Here is a 16,595-nt window from a genome sequence, read left to right as displayed (position 1 = left end):
GGGGAGGGGGAAGGGTAAGCTGAGACAAAGTGAGAGAGTGGCATGGACATATATACACGACCAAATGTAAAATAGATGGCTAGTGGGAAGCAGCCGCATAGCACAGGGAGATCAGCTCGGTGGTTTGTGAGCACCTAGAGGGGTGGGATATGGAGGAAGGGGATATGGGGATATATGTATACGTATAACTGAGTCACTTTGTTATACAGCTGAAACTAACACACCATTGTAAAGCAATTATACTCCAATAAAGATGTTAAAAAAAATAAAGTGAAGCACTTTTCTAGGCTGTGGTGAAAGAGGGATGTGCCAATGCAAGACACTTAGAGGGCTGCATCATGAGAAGGATCTGACACCTGCTGTTCGTTCTGAGATGCAGAAGGGTATGCAAGGACCCAAGAGAGGCTTTTGGGAGATAAGGGACACTCTAAGTTGACAGCCAGCAAGGAAACAGGGACCTTGGTCCTACCACCTCATGAAACTAAATTCTCTTAATGTCGAATGACCAGGGAATGAATTCTCTCCAAGCGTCTCCAGAAAGGAACAGAGCTTGCCAACACCTTAAGCCCTGGGAGACCCACGTCGGACTTCTGACCTACAAAAGCATAAGAAAATACATTTGTGTTGTTGAAGTCAAAAGATGAGTGGCAATGTTATAGCAGTGACAGAAAGCTAACACAATGGCAGGCAGGCTATGGAACTAAGGAAGATGTTGGGTCTCACTTTGTAACTCCTCAGACAGGGAATTCATCAAAGGACCAAATCAGGGATCTCGGCTCCTACGGCACTGGTCCTCCACCTCCAGGCCCTGAGCATCACGAGGCACCAGATCAGACTTAACAATCTGTGTCTGAGGCCCAGGTAGCTGGGCAGCTTTTGGTGGGGGGGTGGGTTCTGATACCAAGAAGCATGGGATGGCGGCTTTAGCATCACGTCTCAAAACACGCTGAAAGTCTTTGAGAACCCTACGGTGGCGGTTTATGCTCTACAAATTTAAAATCTGTATCACAAATAAATTTGTTCCCATATGTTCCCTTCTCTTTCTGGTGAAATTTTACTTAAAAGACAACTGCTGAACTTGTCACATTGACACTATGTGATCTCAACCCTATGATGTTATAAATACTCTCTCCTGGATTATCAAGGTGTGCAGATCATCTGGTCCAAGGCCAAGGTATTTCAGTGTCTACGGTAGAGCTGCAGAGTGCGGTCCAAATAAAGCCAGACAGTTGCAAGAAAGTCATGTGCAGGTCTGGCACTTTCTTTGAGAATGAAAATCTTTAATTTTTATGTGTCCCTTGGGGTAAGACAAGATGCATTTATCCAAAATGGATGAACCTAAGAGGCTGAGCTCAGAAAAGAAGCTTGCATGACATGGGGAAGCTAGTGGTGAGGGCTCCTGAATGTGTTCTCCAAAACCTCAAGACATGTGAAGACCAGGATGAAAACGCAAGCAAAGAGGCAACAAAGAAACTGGAGTCTGTGTGTTCAACACACTCATTTAACGGAAAGGGCGCTAAAGAGCAGTGAATGCTCTCGTGTGCTTGGCGCTCAATGCAGGGGCAGAGGGGCTATTGAAAAGAAGTAAAGGGTGGTAAATACCAGGGGGCCCAGGCAGAGGTAAAGGAGCGGGCAAGTAGGACAGGACAAGGTATGAAGGAAGGAAGAGGAGGTGGAAAATGGAAGCTGAAAAAGAAAGGAAAAACCAAAGGGTGATTCCACAAAATAGTCTTGGAGACAATTATTCAACAATCTAAGAAAAATGCAACTGTGATGAAAAAGCAGGTCAAACAGTCCTAGGAAAGACTATAAAGAGCCAGAAAGTCCAGATCTCATGAGTAATTATATACAATTCTTATACTATTTACTTAACAGTGTAGAAGTCAGAAATATCTGCAAGAAAAAAGTTACTAATATTTGCATATTAGGTGCGTTTCCATGTATCTTAATTATTTTCATACCATATGTGTTTACATATATAAATCAATGCTTACAAGGATCTTTATAATCTGAATAAACGCATAAATGCATAAATTATATTAAATATATTTATACACAAATATTAAAAATTCTTCTGAATAATACCATGCAGAATGTAAAGTTCTTTACATCCATAAAGATGTTCCAGAAAAAGAAACTAAGTTTCAGAAAAATCAAATGACTCTCAGGGTGACTGACAGAAACAAGTTAACCCAAGTTAACAATTCAGACAAGATTCCTATCCAACTCCAGAAGTGCCATAAAGTCCAGACTCATTCTTCTAGGAATAATTCTTCATTTTACAGCAATTCCAGATAAAAATAAGTGTTTTTAATTTAACAGGGACTTTTCACCATTGATTAGGAGTTATCTGGTTCTTCTCAGTTCTGCCACATGCCTGGTCACTGACACCATCTTACTCATCCTTGGGTACTAAAGCATGCTGATTCTACCTTCCAAAAGTCTTTAAAATGCCTCATAATTCTATTCTTATTCTCTCTCCCAGGACTACAAATTAAATAGCATCTAACCTGAGTTCCTCCCCATCAAGTGTCTACCCCAACCTGCTGGGCCCCCAGACACCATATCACTTTTCATGAATCAAAGCATTAATCATCTATCGCTCCCATGTTCAAACTGCTTCATGGCTCCCATACGCTACTTAACTGAGCACAAGCTTCACATTCAGGTTCAAAGCTCTCTACCACATGTCCAACTGTGGCTCTCAATATATCTTCTACCACTTTCCCCACAGCCCTAAGATCCAGCGAAGCCAAACCCAGAACCCCTCACTCTTCTCCAAACACAGCCACGTGCATTTCTGCCTCTAAACCATTCCTTGAATTTTTCTTCACTCAGAATTCCAAAAGTCTACCTCTTGGATTAAAAATCTCCATATACCTAAAGATTTATGTCCAGTGCCACCTTTTTCTAGAGAACTTTTAACCACAATATTTAATTCCTACCTTAATGGAACCCTCATAGAAATGTGTAGAAACTCATAGACTGCATTGCTTTACAGGCATTTGGTATTTCTCTGAACCTTCCCACTCAGTGGGAAGCTGTAATATATTCCTCATCTTTTATAGCACCTTTAACAGCAAACAGAGAGTCTAGCAAATATACAGCACTTCATAATATTTGCTAAATTGGATTCAATTACTCTTCCAAGTTCCTAAAACTGAAACTCTTTTAAGTGATATATTTCAAAAGTGATTTAAAAAGATGTTTAAGAAACTTATATTTTATTTAAGTGTAATCACAGGTATTCAGAGGGTTATCCAGGATGCCTTGAAGTACTAACTGAAAGTTTGTTTTTATGCAACCAAACATTTGACTGTTCTCAAAGAAATGAGACCCAAAATGAGTGTACTCCTCACTAGATAATCACACCCACAGGAACAATCGCTGGGCCACACCTTTATGCTACAGAAGTCCAAGGAAGGTTCATGTGCCATGAGCCAGCGGAGACTCGGAGAAACAGACCACTCTTCATTCTCAACCAGCGCAACTAAAATAGGTATGTCTCTTATGGTTCACAGTGTGAGGATCCCAATGGACTTAACTTTAAAAGGGCATGGTGCATCTCCTACAGCTGCTCTGAGGCTGGGCCAAAAGAGTTATCCTCACTTGACCTTTTGCGCTTTGGCTCAATAACAGGCACAGACTACATTAACAAAACAAAATTGCTTTCACTGCATCAGATGCCCAACAAATACAAAGCCAGGTTATGTATCTATCAATCTCTCTATCTTTCTCTCCATCCATCTATCCATCCCAGATCACCTTTTGTGCATCACAAAATAATGTGTTATATAGACATATATAAGCATATTAATGTGTATTGAGCATTTCGTGCAAAACACTTTTCTAAGTCTTTTGCATACGTTAAACCTCACAACAATCCCATAAGGTAGGTACTTTATTATTCCCATTTTACCGATGAAGAAATCAAGGCTCAGGAAGTTTATGTAACTGCCCAAGTTCATACAGCTGTTAAGTGTGGGATTTGAATCCTGGAACATCTCCCCCAGAGCCCATAGTCTTAACCACTCTACGAGACACTCCCAGAGCATGATTTTGTTCTCTTCACGGAGGTGGGGGAAGTCTCTGGAAGCTACTCTATTTCTGGAAATCACCTACAGGGGCTTATGATAGAGGTAAAGGCCCAGGTGCACATAAAAACATAAGAGACAACCTGCTACATTTCTCTCTTGCTGGCTATAATATAGGAATTATTTCTTGAAGACGGAATTGAGTAGCTAAACTTGAAGCACAGAACAGGCAGGCAAGCTGGCAGGACCGCCAGATAGGCTGTGTGTTAAGGCTGTCCTCACTGCCCTTGCAAATGCAGCCAGCACATTCGCAGGGGCAGATTCTGCACCAGGCCTGGAGAGTATGTCAATGAGAAACAGTCAGAAGAGGACGGAAAACGAACGCAGTTATTTCATTCAGCCTTAAATAAAGAGACACATTTCACCTTCTACAGGAATGCGCACACTAGCAAAACAAAACCAGGCATGACTCAGTGCCGCATTTTGTACCAAGGGGGAAGGAATGTTGTGACAAAGATGGTAGGAGGAAACAATGAATCATTTCCCATGTGAGGTAAATAAAAGTATACATACCATAGCATTAGTTTTACAGAAAGGGAAGCCATCAGCTTCCTCAAAAGGGGAGTTTTATCTGGCAACCAAAACTAGCTCACTGGCTGAAAAACTGCATCTTGCTTCTTACTTTTCCAATGAAATGGCGATACAAAAGGCCCGAAAAATGTGTTCAGAACTCATGATATTGAAGAGGCCTTGCCAGAGGCAATCAAAGCTGGAGAAGCCAGGTAGCAGTTGAATTTGGAATGAAACATTAGACAATACTTAGCTTTCATTCCAAAGGGCTGCCCTTAATAACACTGCAGCTTGTGGGACTGACAAAGCTAAAATAAGTTGTGGCATTCAATATGTTTGAAGGATTGAGCCGCAGCCTTCAAGGCTAAACAAACACTCAGAAACACCTGTGCCCCTCCAAATTACTCATACGACTATATTTTTTCATGGCCAAACAGCCTGCATATTAAGTATCCCCCCTGGACTTCTGGGCCCAGATGCCCAGGGAAAAAAAAAACATTTTGCTATAAACTGATTCGTGATCTCTCTGTTAGTGTTGGACTCTCATTCTCAGCTACATTGTGGGTAAAATAAGTAGATTTTTTTTTTCCTACGTATTTGCCAAACCCTGGTGGGAAGGCACTGTGTAGTCCTTTTACTGACAAGAGTGTCTGGATCATTCACAATGACCTGATTGAGGTTCTTTGGCCCTAAGTAAACAGCTCGGTTATGCGACACTGGTTAGAGGTTAGGGGTATTCTCTATGAAGAAACAGCTTGACCCTTTCCAGTATCAGAATCCAAATCACTCCTTAAAAATGTGCAAGGGAAATGAATGTATTTTCACTCCACCCTTACAAAATACCAAGTTGCACCACAGCCGAAAAATTGGAGCAGCTAAAACAATACAAAAGCTATCGCTTCCAAGAAAATGGGGCCCTGCTTGCTTTTCCGATACAGTTTTCTGATATGTGCTTCTCTTTGTGAACTATATGCTAAGTATGAGAGGGCAAGTCCACGTTCAAAGACACAATCTGCTCCGCTGGAATTTAGGGAAATAATATCCCCCTGTGTTTCCTTGGTAAAAAATAAAATACAGGCCAGAAACTAACACAAGAGTGTAAATCAACTATACTTCAATTAAAATAAAATAAAATAAAATACAGGCTTACAGTCTGCAAATATTATGATTAATATTCGTGATTAGGGCAGGAGAGCCTAGCGAAATAATTCCATTTACGAGGCAGCTGGGAGATTTGGTCCGTAATACGGAACTAAAAGTAGAAGCTAAGTGAGATTTATAATTGAGCGAATGAATCTTACACGTATTCTTCCCACTGAAGTTTGGACCCCAGGGCGGAGACAGGCGTTAAGAGACAGGATTCCGGAATTGGGGAGCAAAAGGACGGCCTCCCCGGAGGCGATAACTTCCAGGGCCGTAGGAGGGGCCGTCCCCACCCCTCTGGCCCCGGGAGCGCGGCGGGCCACGCGGAGGGGACAGCGCCGCCCCCTTACCTGCACAGGTTCTCCCGTCGTAGGTCTCGCACATCCACTCATGGCACTCGCACAAGGGCCCGAAGTACACGCCGGGCTCGCTCACGTGACAGATGCAGACCCCGCAGTCGCACCGGCCGCGGCCGTGGCACAGAGCGCCCCCTGGGGGCTGCCCGGGCGCCCGGCACCGGCGCTCAGACTCGGCCCGGGAGAGCCGGCACGCGGCGCCCGGGCCGCTTCTGCAGGGACGACAAACCACAGCGGGGCCACGGTCAAGCCCAGACACGGCCCCTCCTGCTTGGGGCCCACGATGCCTCCCAGGGTCCACCCAGATCCCAGATCCCCAACGGAGACGTGCCACCCCATGGATTGGAAGCCTGGGACCCCACGTTTCTCTGGGGACCCAGCTGATACCACCCACGGGCCATCCCTTAAGAAATGACCACGAGCCCAAATGTCCAAGTGGTGACCTGCCCACCTGAGAACAGGACCGTCTTCCAGGTGGACTAGGTGATCCGGCCCTGCCTCTTGGCGTTTTGCCACTGCATCTTACATGCATATTTAAATACAGATTAATCCAAAGTATGACCCTTGGCTGACTTTTCAGTTCTCTTTAAAAAGTCCCATTGCTAGCTGGTGGCCAGGGGCAGTTATTTTATGAAAAATAAGAGATGAATATATAGAAAGGGCTTTACGTGTTATGATAGCATAGTGCCTAATGCATTTTCAAGTTGCAATAGCGATGCTTATGAGCTATACTTTTAAAACGTAAAAGTTTGGTTATTGTGATGTGCCCCAAGTTCTCTTTTAAAATTGTAATGCAGAATGTGATACAGACCCCATGGAATAACTCTGCCCTATAGGCGGTGAGAACACCCAGGTACACGTAGGATGGCAGATAATCCTCCTGATATGTATTGGAATAGCAGGAAACTATATATTCATTTAATGATTGTATTTTTCCAAAGGAAAAGCAAAAGGATAAGGTAAAGCAATACACAGTGTAGATGTTAGGAAAGGAATAGGAACAGGTTGAAAACAGTTTATCCCGTGTCCAACTTCCTAACTGCTCTTGGCTTAGCGCAGCCACCCTGAAGCCCGAGTCCTGCCACGCAAAGCAGGGCAGGTCTGTCTGAAAGAAAAACAAACCAGACTTACCTCAGAGATGGCGAGAAGCTTTGAGGAACAGCTGACAGTCCCGCGAAGAGAAGGGAGGACGCCAGCAGCAAGAAGTTCCCGAAGCCTGCGGGACGCATGCTGAGTTTCCCGGCTGCGGAGGCCAGCAGAGCTGCTGCAAGGTGGTGCACACGGGGCCGGGGGTCGGGGAGGCTCCGGGGCGAGAGAGGTGCCACCAGCAGATGGGCTGGCAGAAGGACCCACAGACACCCAGGCGTGCAGGTCCGGGGCCCTCCCCGGAGCTGCAAGGGCGCGGATGAGCTGCCTGCTAGGACTTGGGCAGCAGTACTGCTCTGGGCGGGGTGCTGGTACGAAACCCCTGAAGTGGAGAGTCTAGGCAGGGAAGTAATTAGAAACAGTTGTACAAGCAGATGGTTTATTTTGACCTTAAGAAAAAGGGGAAAAAGTCCTGTTCACAGATTTGAGCAAATCGTTTCTTTCTTCAATTGCAGGCCCCAGAAATATTTGACAAGAGGATATTTGGGCTGGCTGATGTTAAAGGGACAGATAAAATAATCCCTGCGATGGGAAGGGGAGGGGGAGGTTGGTGATGTCAGCGAGAACACTCGCGGAGGGAATTACTTTCACCACATGCTTTTCAAAAAGATGCACTGTTTGACTCTTTGGGGCGTGAGTTGTGAGGGGCAGCACGATTGATAAATAGCACTTTTTTGGACTTTTGATCCTTTGTTTTAAATTATGGGTCTCTGGCTTCTTAATCCTTTAAAGAGGGTGTCATGCTTCTAGTTGTTTGGGCCAGTAGTTTATCACACCACATTTTTTCTTAACTTGGACAGTTCAAACTGTAGTTGTCCCAACTTCACCCTATTCTCCGCCGTGGATCAAGTACGAGAAAATAAAATGTGTGATTAGTGTCAATGACACAGAAAAATCATCAGTGCCATTTATGAAGCACATACTATGTGCCAGTCACTTCATATATTTTATCTCCAATTGTGACAATGACCACACATTCGTTTACTCATTAGGCAAACACAGGTTTAGCATCAGTTAGGTACCAGGCTCTGGGCCAGATAGAGAAGACACAGCAGGGAATTCAGGAGACAGGATCCCTGCTCTCGAAATCCACTGGGCTAGCAGACATAAAACAAAATCACAAATATAAAAGGAAGCAAGGTTGAAAGTTACTTCTAGCTTAGCTCCAGGCCTCTGATCTAATCAAAATGGCATTTGAGCTGAAGGCTGAAGGAGGAATAGAAGTAAGTTGAGTGGAAATGGGGAAGAGGGGGCAGAGAGTGGGGTAGCATTCTTATTCCCATTATAAAGGTCAAGAAACTGAGGGCAAAGGATGACCTCTTGCTCAAAGTGACTGATTTGCTCAAATTCACACAGGAAGTTGGGGTTCAGCTGAAAGCTGTGAGCCCTCAAATCTCCCACATTGTCCCCTCCATTGTGCGGTCATCTGGGAGAGGTGTTGCGGAAGGTTCTAGGGAAGGGAAGAAACATTCTCCCTTTGCCCTAAAGAGACCTTTAGATGCAGTGGATCCTCATGAAATAGAACCATCCAAGCAGTGGCCCTGGTCTTAAAATCAAGGATCATATAACAGGATGGGATCTGTCCTGTCATTTACCTGGACAGATATAAGACCACTCCCAAAATTTACCTGCTGGGGCAAGAAGGCACAAGGAGGTCTCCTGAACAGAGCCCACACTTTTCCTCCTGCTTCACCAGACTCCGTCTGTACCAGAAGAGGCTCTGCCTGGGGCACATCCTTAGCCCAGGCAGCTAAGCCTCCTTCAAAGGCTGACCCTTGGTCGACCCTTGGGCCCAAGCGTGTACACGCTGGTGGAGGGATCTGCCATCCGGAGGACAGACTGGGGAGAGGTGTGCAAAGGCCAGAGACTGGTCCGGGCAGGGAATTCTGGAGTCATGGGTACCCACAGTGTGGATTAGAAGGAGCCGCAAATGCTCATTGGCAGGTGCCCTGGATCACGTGAACTACTCATCCTGTAGGGGAGGAGGTATGTCCGGAGAAGAGGCCCAGGGAGTCACTAAACCAGTCATTTCCTAAGTGTGACATCTGTGACCAAACCACAGCAGCAGCAGCGCCTGGGGACTTGCTGCAAATGAAAGTTCTCAGCCCCACCCCCAGACCTACAGAATCACCGGCTACATTTTAACAGTACTGCTGAGAACACTATTTGCACATCATATTTGGGAAGGTTTACAAGCCCCGGGGCCCAGGGCTGGGGCCACAGATGCCTGGATCTAAGGATGGTAGCCACACTCACTCCTAGTTAAACTCCTGGCATCCTGTGCCTTCCTGGCCACGTTGTAACTCTGTGAGGACGTAGGAACAGGCTCTCCTGCCAACATCTAAAAACCTTGGTGACTCAGAGAACATGGGAACCATAGAAGGGAAGCATCAATTCCAAAGCCTCACTAGGAATTTGCAATGAAAACATGGAACTTTTAATAAATGAGTCATGTGTTACTTTTTGCGTATTTTCTGAGGGGAAAAAAAGAATCGCTGTGGAATAGGGAACTGGTGTTTGAACATTTCTTTCAGGAATTAAAACATTTCTTTTAATCGCCTACAGTGTACCGTGCAATGAGGAATATTATCATGAGGAGCGTGCAGCTGTGAAGCAAAGATAGTATGTTCTAGGTGACTGAAAGCCTTGAAATATTCAGATCATTATATCACCGCGACTCAGAAATAATATTCCCAGCAAGTTGAAATAGTTACATTGCAGCTGAGTTGGTAACTCAGTAGAAAGCCTTGGATCCACACAAACTCTGGCAAGATAAAAGAAAATAACTTAACATTTTCACGTTTTAGCAAACTTTGATTTATTTTTTCTCTGCCAAAGTACCAGATATCTTGGAACGACCTACTTTCTTCCCTCTCCTAGTTTGGAGAAAACTGAAGGATACACATCTCTTGAGGGCCAATGTGGAAAGGACCCAATTGCTGTGTGAAAGGTCCTGGGTTTCTCACTGACCCCAAAGACCCTGTGACAGCTCTGGGGGAAAGGCCTGGGGGTGTATCTGAAACCAAGCTCAAAGGGACTGAAAACATCTTAGTCCTTAAATAGAGTTCTGAGTCATCAAGTCACAAACTCATAGAATCTGGGGTTCAAGAGATACTTTAAAGGTCGTCTAGTCCAAAATTAAATTTATTGACAATGTACAGCACCCCTGCCAAATGATTAGGTACTGAGTGTACTCGGTAAGAATGAAAATTAAGGGAAACACACCCTTCCTGAGAGCAGCGCTGAAGTTTTTACCCCTTGGTTCCAGATCTGCTCTAAGAGGCCTTTTAAAATAATGTCCTGGCCATGAGCTGCTTAAAATATTTTAAGATGTCTAATATATGTGTTCCCCACAGGCACACCACCTGTCCACATACTCCCCAAATAATTCCACCCTTTTCAAGATACACATCATCATTTCCATCACCTCTTCCTCGTGTATTACACCGTCAAGCCTCCAATAGCCTGGTTTCCTGAGCGGTTTAGCTTTGTCTTGTGTGGATGCTTCTGTAAAGCGTGGCAGGCACCGCTGACACCATAAGGTAGGTGTGGTTGAAAGTGCGGGGAACTGCTGTTTGGGAAAATGGGCCTTGTACATGAGGGCAGAGAAAGACAGAAGAAAGGCAGACCATTCCAGACGGGTAAGGGGCAGGTGTCATAAGCAAGGGAACTTATATATGAGGCTTGTCTTGGATGATGCAGAATGAGTAGATCTCTGCACCTGCACACCAGTATCTTAAAAGTTTATGCAGAGGCCTTAACAGAGCATATACGGTCCAGATGGTCTCGACGACACGTTGCTCTCTCAAGGTTGCATCCTTCTAAAGGGCTCTCACTGTGGAAAAGTGGACAGAAGGTACATTCCAAGGGCAGAGGAGGAGAGGAGGAGGCTCTGATTTCCGAGGTCCGGCTCACAGGTCAACTGGTGGTCACATCCTCACCTTGACCTCTACCAACTGGAAACAGCTGGGTGCTTTCACCATTCTTATTTCATATATTATATTTCTGCTAATAAACTGAAGATCACATTAACTTTTTGACTGTCTCATTACTCCAGTCGTGTGTTTTTACAAGTGTATGCGCCCCAAATAGAAGTCGATATTTATCCTTGTTAAATTTTATTTAGGCTCAGTTCTTTTTTCCAGACGGTCAGAATCATTATGCATACAGATTTCATACTTCCCTCACCCTTTCCAAAGTAAATATGATGAGCATGCTTTCTGTATCTTTCTCCAAATAACCGATGAGGTAGTTGAAAAAAATTAGGCTGAGGACCAAGCTTAGGAGAGACCTTTCTTCAAGACAATAAGAATCCCTTTATCAGCACGTTCTGAATATGAAATCTAACCACTTACCAGTGTCCTGAGTTGTATGGAATCAGCCCATGTCTTCATTTTGTTCACAAGAATGTTATGAAAGTTCCTATCAGTTGCCATATTAATCTTAGTTTACCAGGTAAAACTCGGGCTTTTACATGTTTTTGCCAGGGCCTAAAACAGTACCCAATACATATTATATACTCCATACATATTATATTTCTGTCATGAATAAATTAATTGGAAATGATGCACAATATGAATAATAGACCTAGGAGTCAACAAAGGATGCAGGTGATACAGAGGATTCTGAATCAGTTGTCAGGTGGCATTTGCAAACTTTAGTATCCTCCTACCATCATGCAGATACAACACGCATCCAAATAAAACCAGATCCTCTTCCTATATTCCCAATTTTTATTAATTATATCATTTCACTGAATTCTCAGTCTTTATTCCGAGAATTATCTTTGGTTCCTCTCTATAATTTACCTGGATTGTCCAGTAAATCACTGAATCTTGTTGATTCTTCCTGCTTCAACATCTTTATTTTTACTTTTATTTTGCACACCATTGCCATAGCCTCCAAACTGGCCTCACTGCATCCAGTCTCAGAGTTTTGTGTCTTTCCTTATCCCACTCCCTAGGAGGTCTTTCTAACATACAGTTTTCATCACATTCACTCCCTGTTGAAAAATATTTAATAGCTCCCCATTGTTTACAGTATAAAGCTCAAATACTCTAGCACTTCATAGAAGACACTTTATTTTTGGTATCCATAGTGGATGCTCCACCCAGATCCCCTCCCCAAGGCTTATGCCCCCATCCCCTGGCGGATGGCAGTATCAGCCGCTGATGGCTCACAGCTGCACCCCTTGCTGGAAATTGCCCCAGGCCTCAGGAACAGCCTCCCCTGCGGCTGATCCCTCAGATCCAAGATGGTACCCTAAGCCCCACTTGCAACAGTATGGACATCCTAACACACTTCCCTTATGGAAGTTGTAGAGCTGGACATCTCCATCATTGTGATTCACGTCGACAAGGCAGGAAAAGTCTCAAAAATTGAAGACAGCAAGATGTGTGAGACGTGAGGCTGAGCAAAATTTTTCAGAAGTATTTATTGGTATAATTATTGTTTATTTATTTATTTATTTATTTATTTATTTATTTATTTATTTACTATTCCTTTCCTCCTGTCCTTCCTTCTTTCTTCCCTTCCTTTCCCCCTTCTTTCCTTCCCTCTTTCCTTGCTTCCTTCCTTCTTTTCTTCCTTCTTCCTCACTCTGTCTAAAGCTGCCCTCCAGACCAAGCACCCTTTATTCTGTCTTATTTTTTTGGCAACCCTTCCCAGGATCTAACACTATGGTTTTCCTTTGTTCACCTACTGTGTATAATCTACCTCTCCCCAATTAAATACAAGTTCCATGAAAGCAGGGACTTTGGCTGCCTTGTTCTTTGCTGTCCCTCCGGTGCCTGGCACAGAGTAGCATCTCAACAAATATTTGCCTAGAGAATGATTAAGTGAATGAATGAATGAATGAATGACTTTTAAAAGTTTGATACACCTTGATTAGATGCAACAATTTGACCTAAAGGATGGTTTGTCAGGTTTAATGGAAGGGAAGAATTAACACACCATTATGAGATAAATTAAGGCAATTAATATATAAAATCATCAAGAAAATTATATTTGCCATGAAAAAATCAAGAAAGCTAATCTAGAGTCAGGTAATCAACAGCTCTTACTGATCTCGCCATATATGTGCCACACTAATTGTTCAATCACTTAGAGTCAAGTCTGAAGTAAAAAAAATCACAATTTCACTCAAAACTCACTTGGATAATATTTGCAGCTAAAAAGAAGTGTCCAGGTTTTCAAATAGTAAAAGGTACCTCAAAGCTTTCAGGAAGGCTAAATATTCTGGGGCAGCAATAAAAATCAGTTTCAATTTCCAACAAAAAGAACTTTTCAGCTGGGCCAGAACTGTGGAATAAAAAGGTGTCTAGTTAATATCTTTTCCAGGCATTAGTGCAGAACCAGAAGCATTTTTTTTTCCTCCCACGTAGTAAAATCACCTGGAAATATTAGGCACTTCTGGAATAAGAAATAATCTTTCAGTCTTCTGAATATTTTTACAGTTCTGGTTGACGCGGAAGGGAAATTTTGGGAAAAAAAAGAAAGAGGTGGTTTTCACTGACTTCAGGGGAAAAAGATTTATCACTTCAATATTATTTTACCCTGACTAATAGCTTCTGAATTCTTAAAGACATGCTCAACGGTTATTCAGTTAATAACAACCGGGGAGATAAAATCAGGAGCCCACAAGTGGAGAGAACACTGAACTGTTTGTTCAGAGAAGGGTTTCTGATGCTGGCTCTGCCATCCACTAGCTGCCTGATCTTGGCTGGGTTCCTTAACCTGTTGAATTTCAGGTTCCCAAATGGCGTGGGTGAAGGGAACGTTGGTTTTCCCCAATTCTAAATTTCTGTGATTAGATTTTCTTTGTATATTTGTCCAAAGTCTTCCAATAATAAAGGGGGAATAGGAAATATATATATATATACATACGTGTGTATATATATGTGTATAAATATATGCAAGCGATTGTAAACAAATATATATATTCACTTACATATGCACATCTATTAGGGGTGGAAATGATAGAAAGTTGTATTTAGTCTTCTGGTAATGGACATTTATATAGAGCTAGTGTATGTAGCTAGTCAAAAAGAAGTTAAAATATATTTCATTTATGTGTATTTTTATGTGAACTCTGTGCTGGTTGGTGCCTTTCTCACTATGCAGGCTGGTCAGTGACTTAGCCCCTCAGCTTTCTCTTCATCACAACTACTCACGGTTTTTGTGCAGTGCACACCATACACTACCCTGTTTTAAAACTTATATTTATATGACTGTTTGCATTATTTTCAATATTATTCCAACAGGAGAAGGATCCATTCAACATAAATCAGAAAAAAATAAGCAGACTAAAGGCACATTATCTAGGTGAAGAGAGATGCTTGGCAGGTTGCATGACAGCCCCCAAGTCAGGGGCCCTGAGTGTGTTTTCTGAGACATTGATAAGCATAATAATAATTGATAACAATTGATAGACATTGATAATAATAATAAGTGTATAAAAGCTCAGATCAGAGATGAATATTTTCCCACAATAATATGCAACTTATAAACTGAAATTATAGGTATAGAAAACATTATGTAGACTTTGATGTAATATGTTTGACTAGGCAGCTTGCAAACATTTTCTTATTGTGATGAAAATTGTCAGCAAACCTTTTTATTTTCATACACAATGAAGAAATTCAGTTTTATAGAAATTTTATTTGATAGAAGGCTGGTAATCAATCTAGATAAATTACTGTAAATGGGATATGAATTAAATTGCTTTAGGAAAAAGGAGAGGGATTAAATGAGGTCATTAATCGAAAAGAAGAATAACAGTAGCTGAGTGAACTAGGATGATAAAGCCAGTTGTGGAAGAGACAGCAGCTCATTATCTTGTCTTTGAGTAACTCACTCGATTTCTTCTCCTTTCACCTTCTGCTTTCCTCTTGACCTTGGCAACACCATAAATTTTACTTGCCTTTCAAGCTCTGGTTGAAATGGTCAAACAACTCATTCTTTTAGTTAATTCTGCACCTAAATCAGTTGCTTTGGCATTGTAGATTAGAATGAATCTTCACTTTTAACAGTTCCCGAAAACCTAAATATCTTTAATGTTGTCCTGATGTGTTGAAAGGATATTTTTTTTTTTTAGATGTTGGGGGTAGGAGTTTTTATTAATTAATTAATTAATTAATTTTTGCTGTGTTGGGTCTTCGTTTCTGTGCAAGGGCTTTCTCTAGTTGTGGCAAGCGGGGTTCACTCTTCATCGCGGTGCGCGGGCCTCTCACTATCGCGGCCTCTCTTGTTGCGGAGCACACGCTCCAGATGCGCAGGCTCAGTAGTTGTGGCTCACAGGCCTAGTTGCTCCGCGGCATGTGGGATCCTCCCAGACCAGGGCTCGAACCGGTGTCCCCTGCATTAGCAGGCAGATTCTCAACCACTGTGCCACCAGGGAAGCCCCTGAAAGGATATTTAAAGCAATGGGAAAATTGAGTTCATTGTTTTGTAATTGTCATATTTTAAATTAACTCTCTTCCTAGGACTATTTACAACTGATTGGATATAAGGGTGTTCAGAAAGAGAGATGGCATCTATGTCTTTCAGTTAATGATAAAACTACAAATATATTTAAAAGATATTAATTACATGATTAGTTTTTACTTCTCATTGTGTTCATTCTTCCAAAGCATTATTGCAATGACTTAAATACCGAAGTTCTTTTTTTTTTTTTTTTTTTTTCATTTCTGGCTGCCCCATGCATTGGGAGTGTGGAGTCTTAACCACTGGACCACCAGGGAAGTCCCTTAAATATCTAGGTTCTTTAAGATTGGTGACCTTACAAATAACTGAAAAATCAAGTCCATTCACTTTCATTGAGAACCTATGATGTGTCAACCATTTTCCATGCTATATTTCATCAAATATAAGATTCATTATTATTTTATGCATCACTGAGAAAGAGAAAATGTGGCCAGCTAAACTGTGATGTGTTCTTATCAGTTAGATGTTTTATTTTATACTGATTGAAAGAGATCTTTTAGACTTATATATATATATATATATTTTATCATATCTATTCTATAAATCAAAGGGCAAGCACAAGTGAAATAAATTGTCCTTCTAGAGACTACATCAGCTTTCCAGTCAAGGTCATGACTCTTCTCAGGATGACCCATCACTGGCTAGATAAGGCAGTGGTATGAGAGTCCAGCCATTTCCGCTCAACGTGGTGTCACTACGGGACAGTCACTGTGCAAGAGCTGCCCATGGGGCTGGCACAGGGCAATGCCAGGCCGGCATAGTATTCTGATGGCTCCTCCTCCCCAATCTTGCTTCCTCCATTTCCCTTCCCCAGGTGTTACTCCCCCCAGACCTTCTGTATTCCTAATTCCTTCTCAACATT

At 42.6% G+C, this 16,595-nt stretch overlaps 1 protein-coding gene across 3 annotated transcripts in view; it reads right to left on the bottom strand.

Annotated features, from left to right (window-relative positions):
* Positions 1-7,530, bottom strand: part of ITGBL1 (integrin subunit beta like 1) — a 209,332-nt gene extending 201,802 nt beyond the window's left edge. The window contains exons 1-2 of one of the 3 annotated variants that reach the window (XM_024123118.2): positions 7,235-7,530; positions 6,098-6,315 (exon numbers count right to left, since the gene is read on the bottom strand). In XM_024123118.2, the coding sequence (XP_023978886.1) occupies positions 6,098-6,315; positions 7,235-7,332 (316 nt within the window). In that variant the 5' untranslated portion in view covers positions 7,333-7,530. Of the gene's footprint in view, positions 1-6,097; positions 6,316-7,234 lie in introns of those variants that run through there. The other 2 variants (XM_055089327.1, XM_028497570.1) reach the window with 2 other exon arrangements.
* Positions 7,531-16,595: the final 9,065 nt, after the last annotated feature.

Source organism: Physeter macrocephalus, chromosome 13, assembly GCF_002837175.3.
Source record: "Physeter macrocephalus isolate SW-GA chromosome 13, ASM283717v5, whole genome shotgun sequence".
In the NCBI taxonomy this organism is placed as follows: domain Eukaryota; kingdom Metazoa; phylum Chordata; class Mammalia; order Artiodactyla; family Physeteridae; genus Physeter; species Physeter macrocephalus.
The sequence above is the reverse complement of the archived record's forward strand: the minus strand, read 5'-3'. Positions and strand labels throughout refer to the sequence as shown.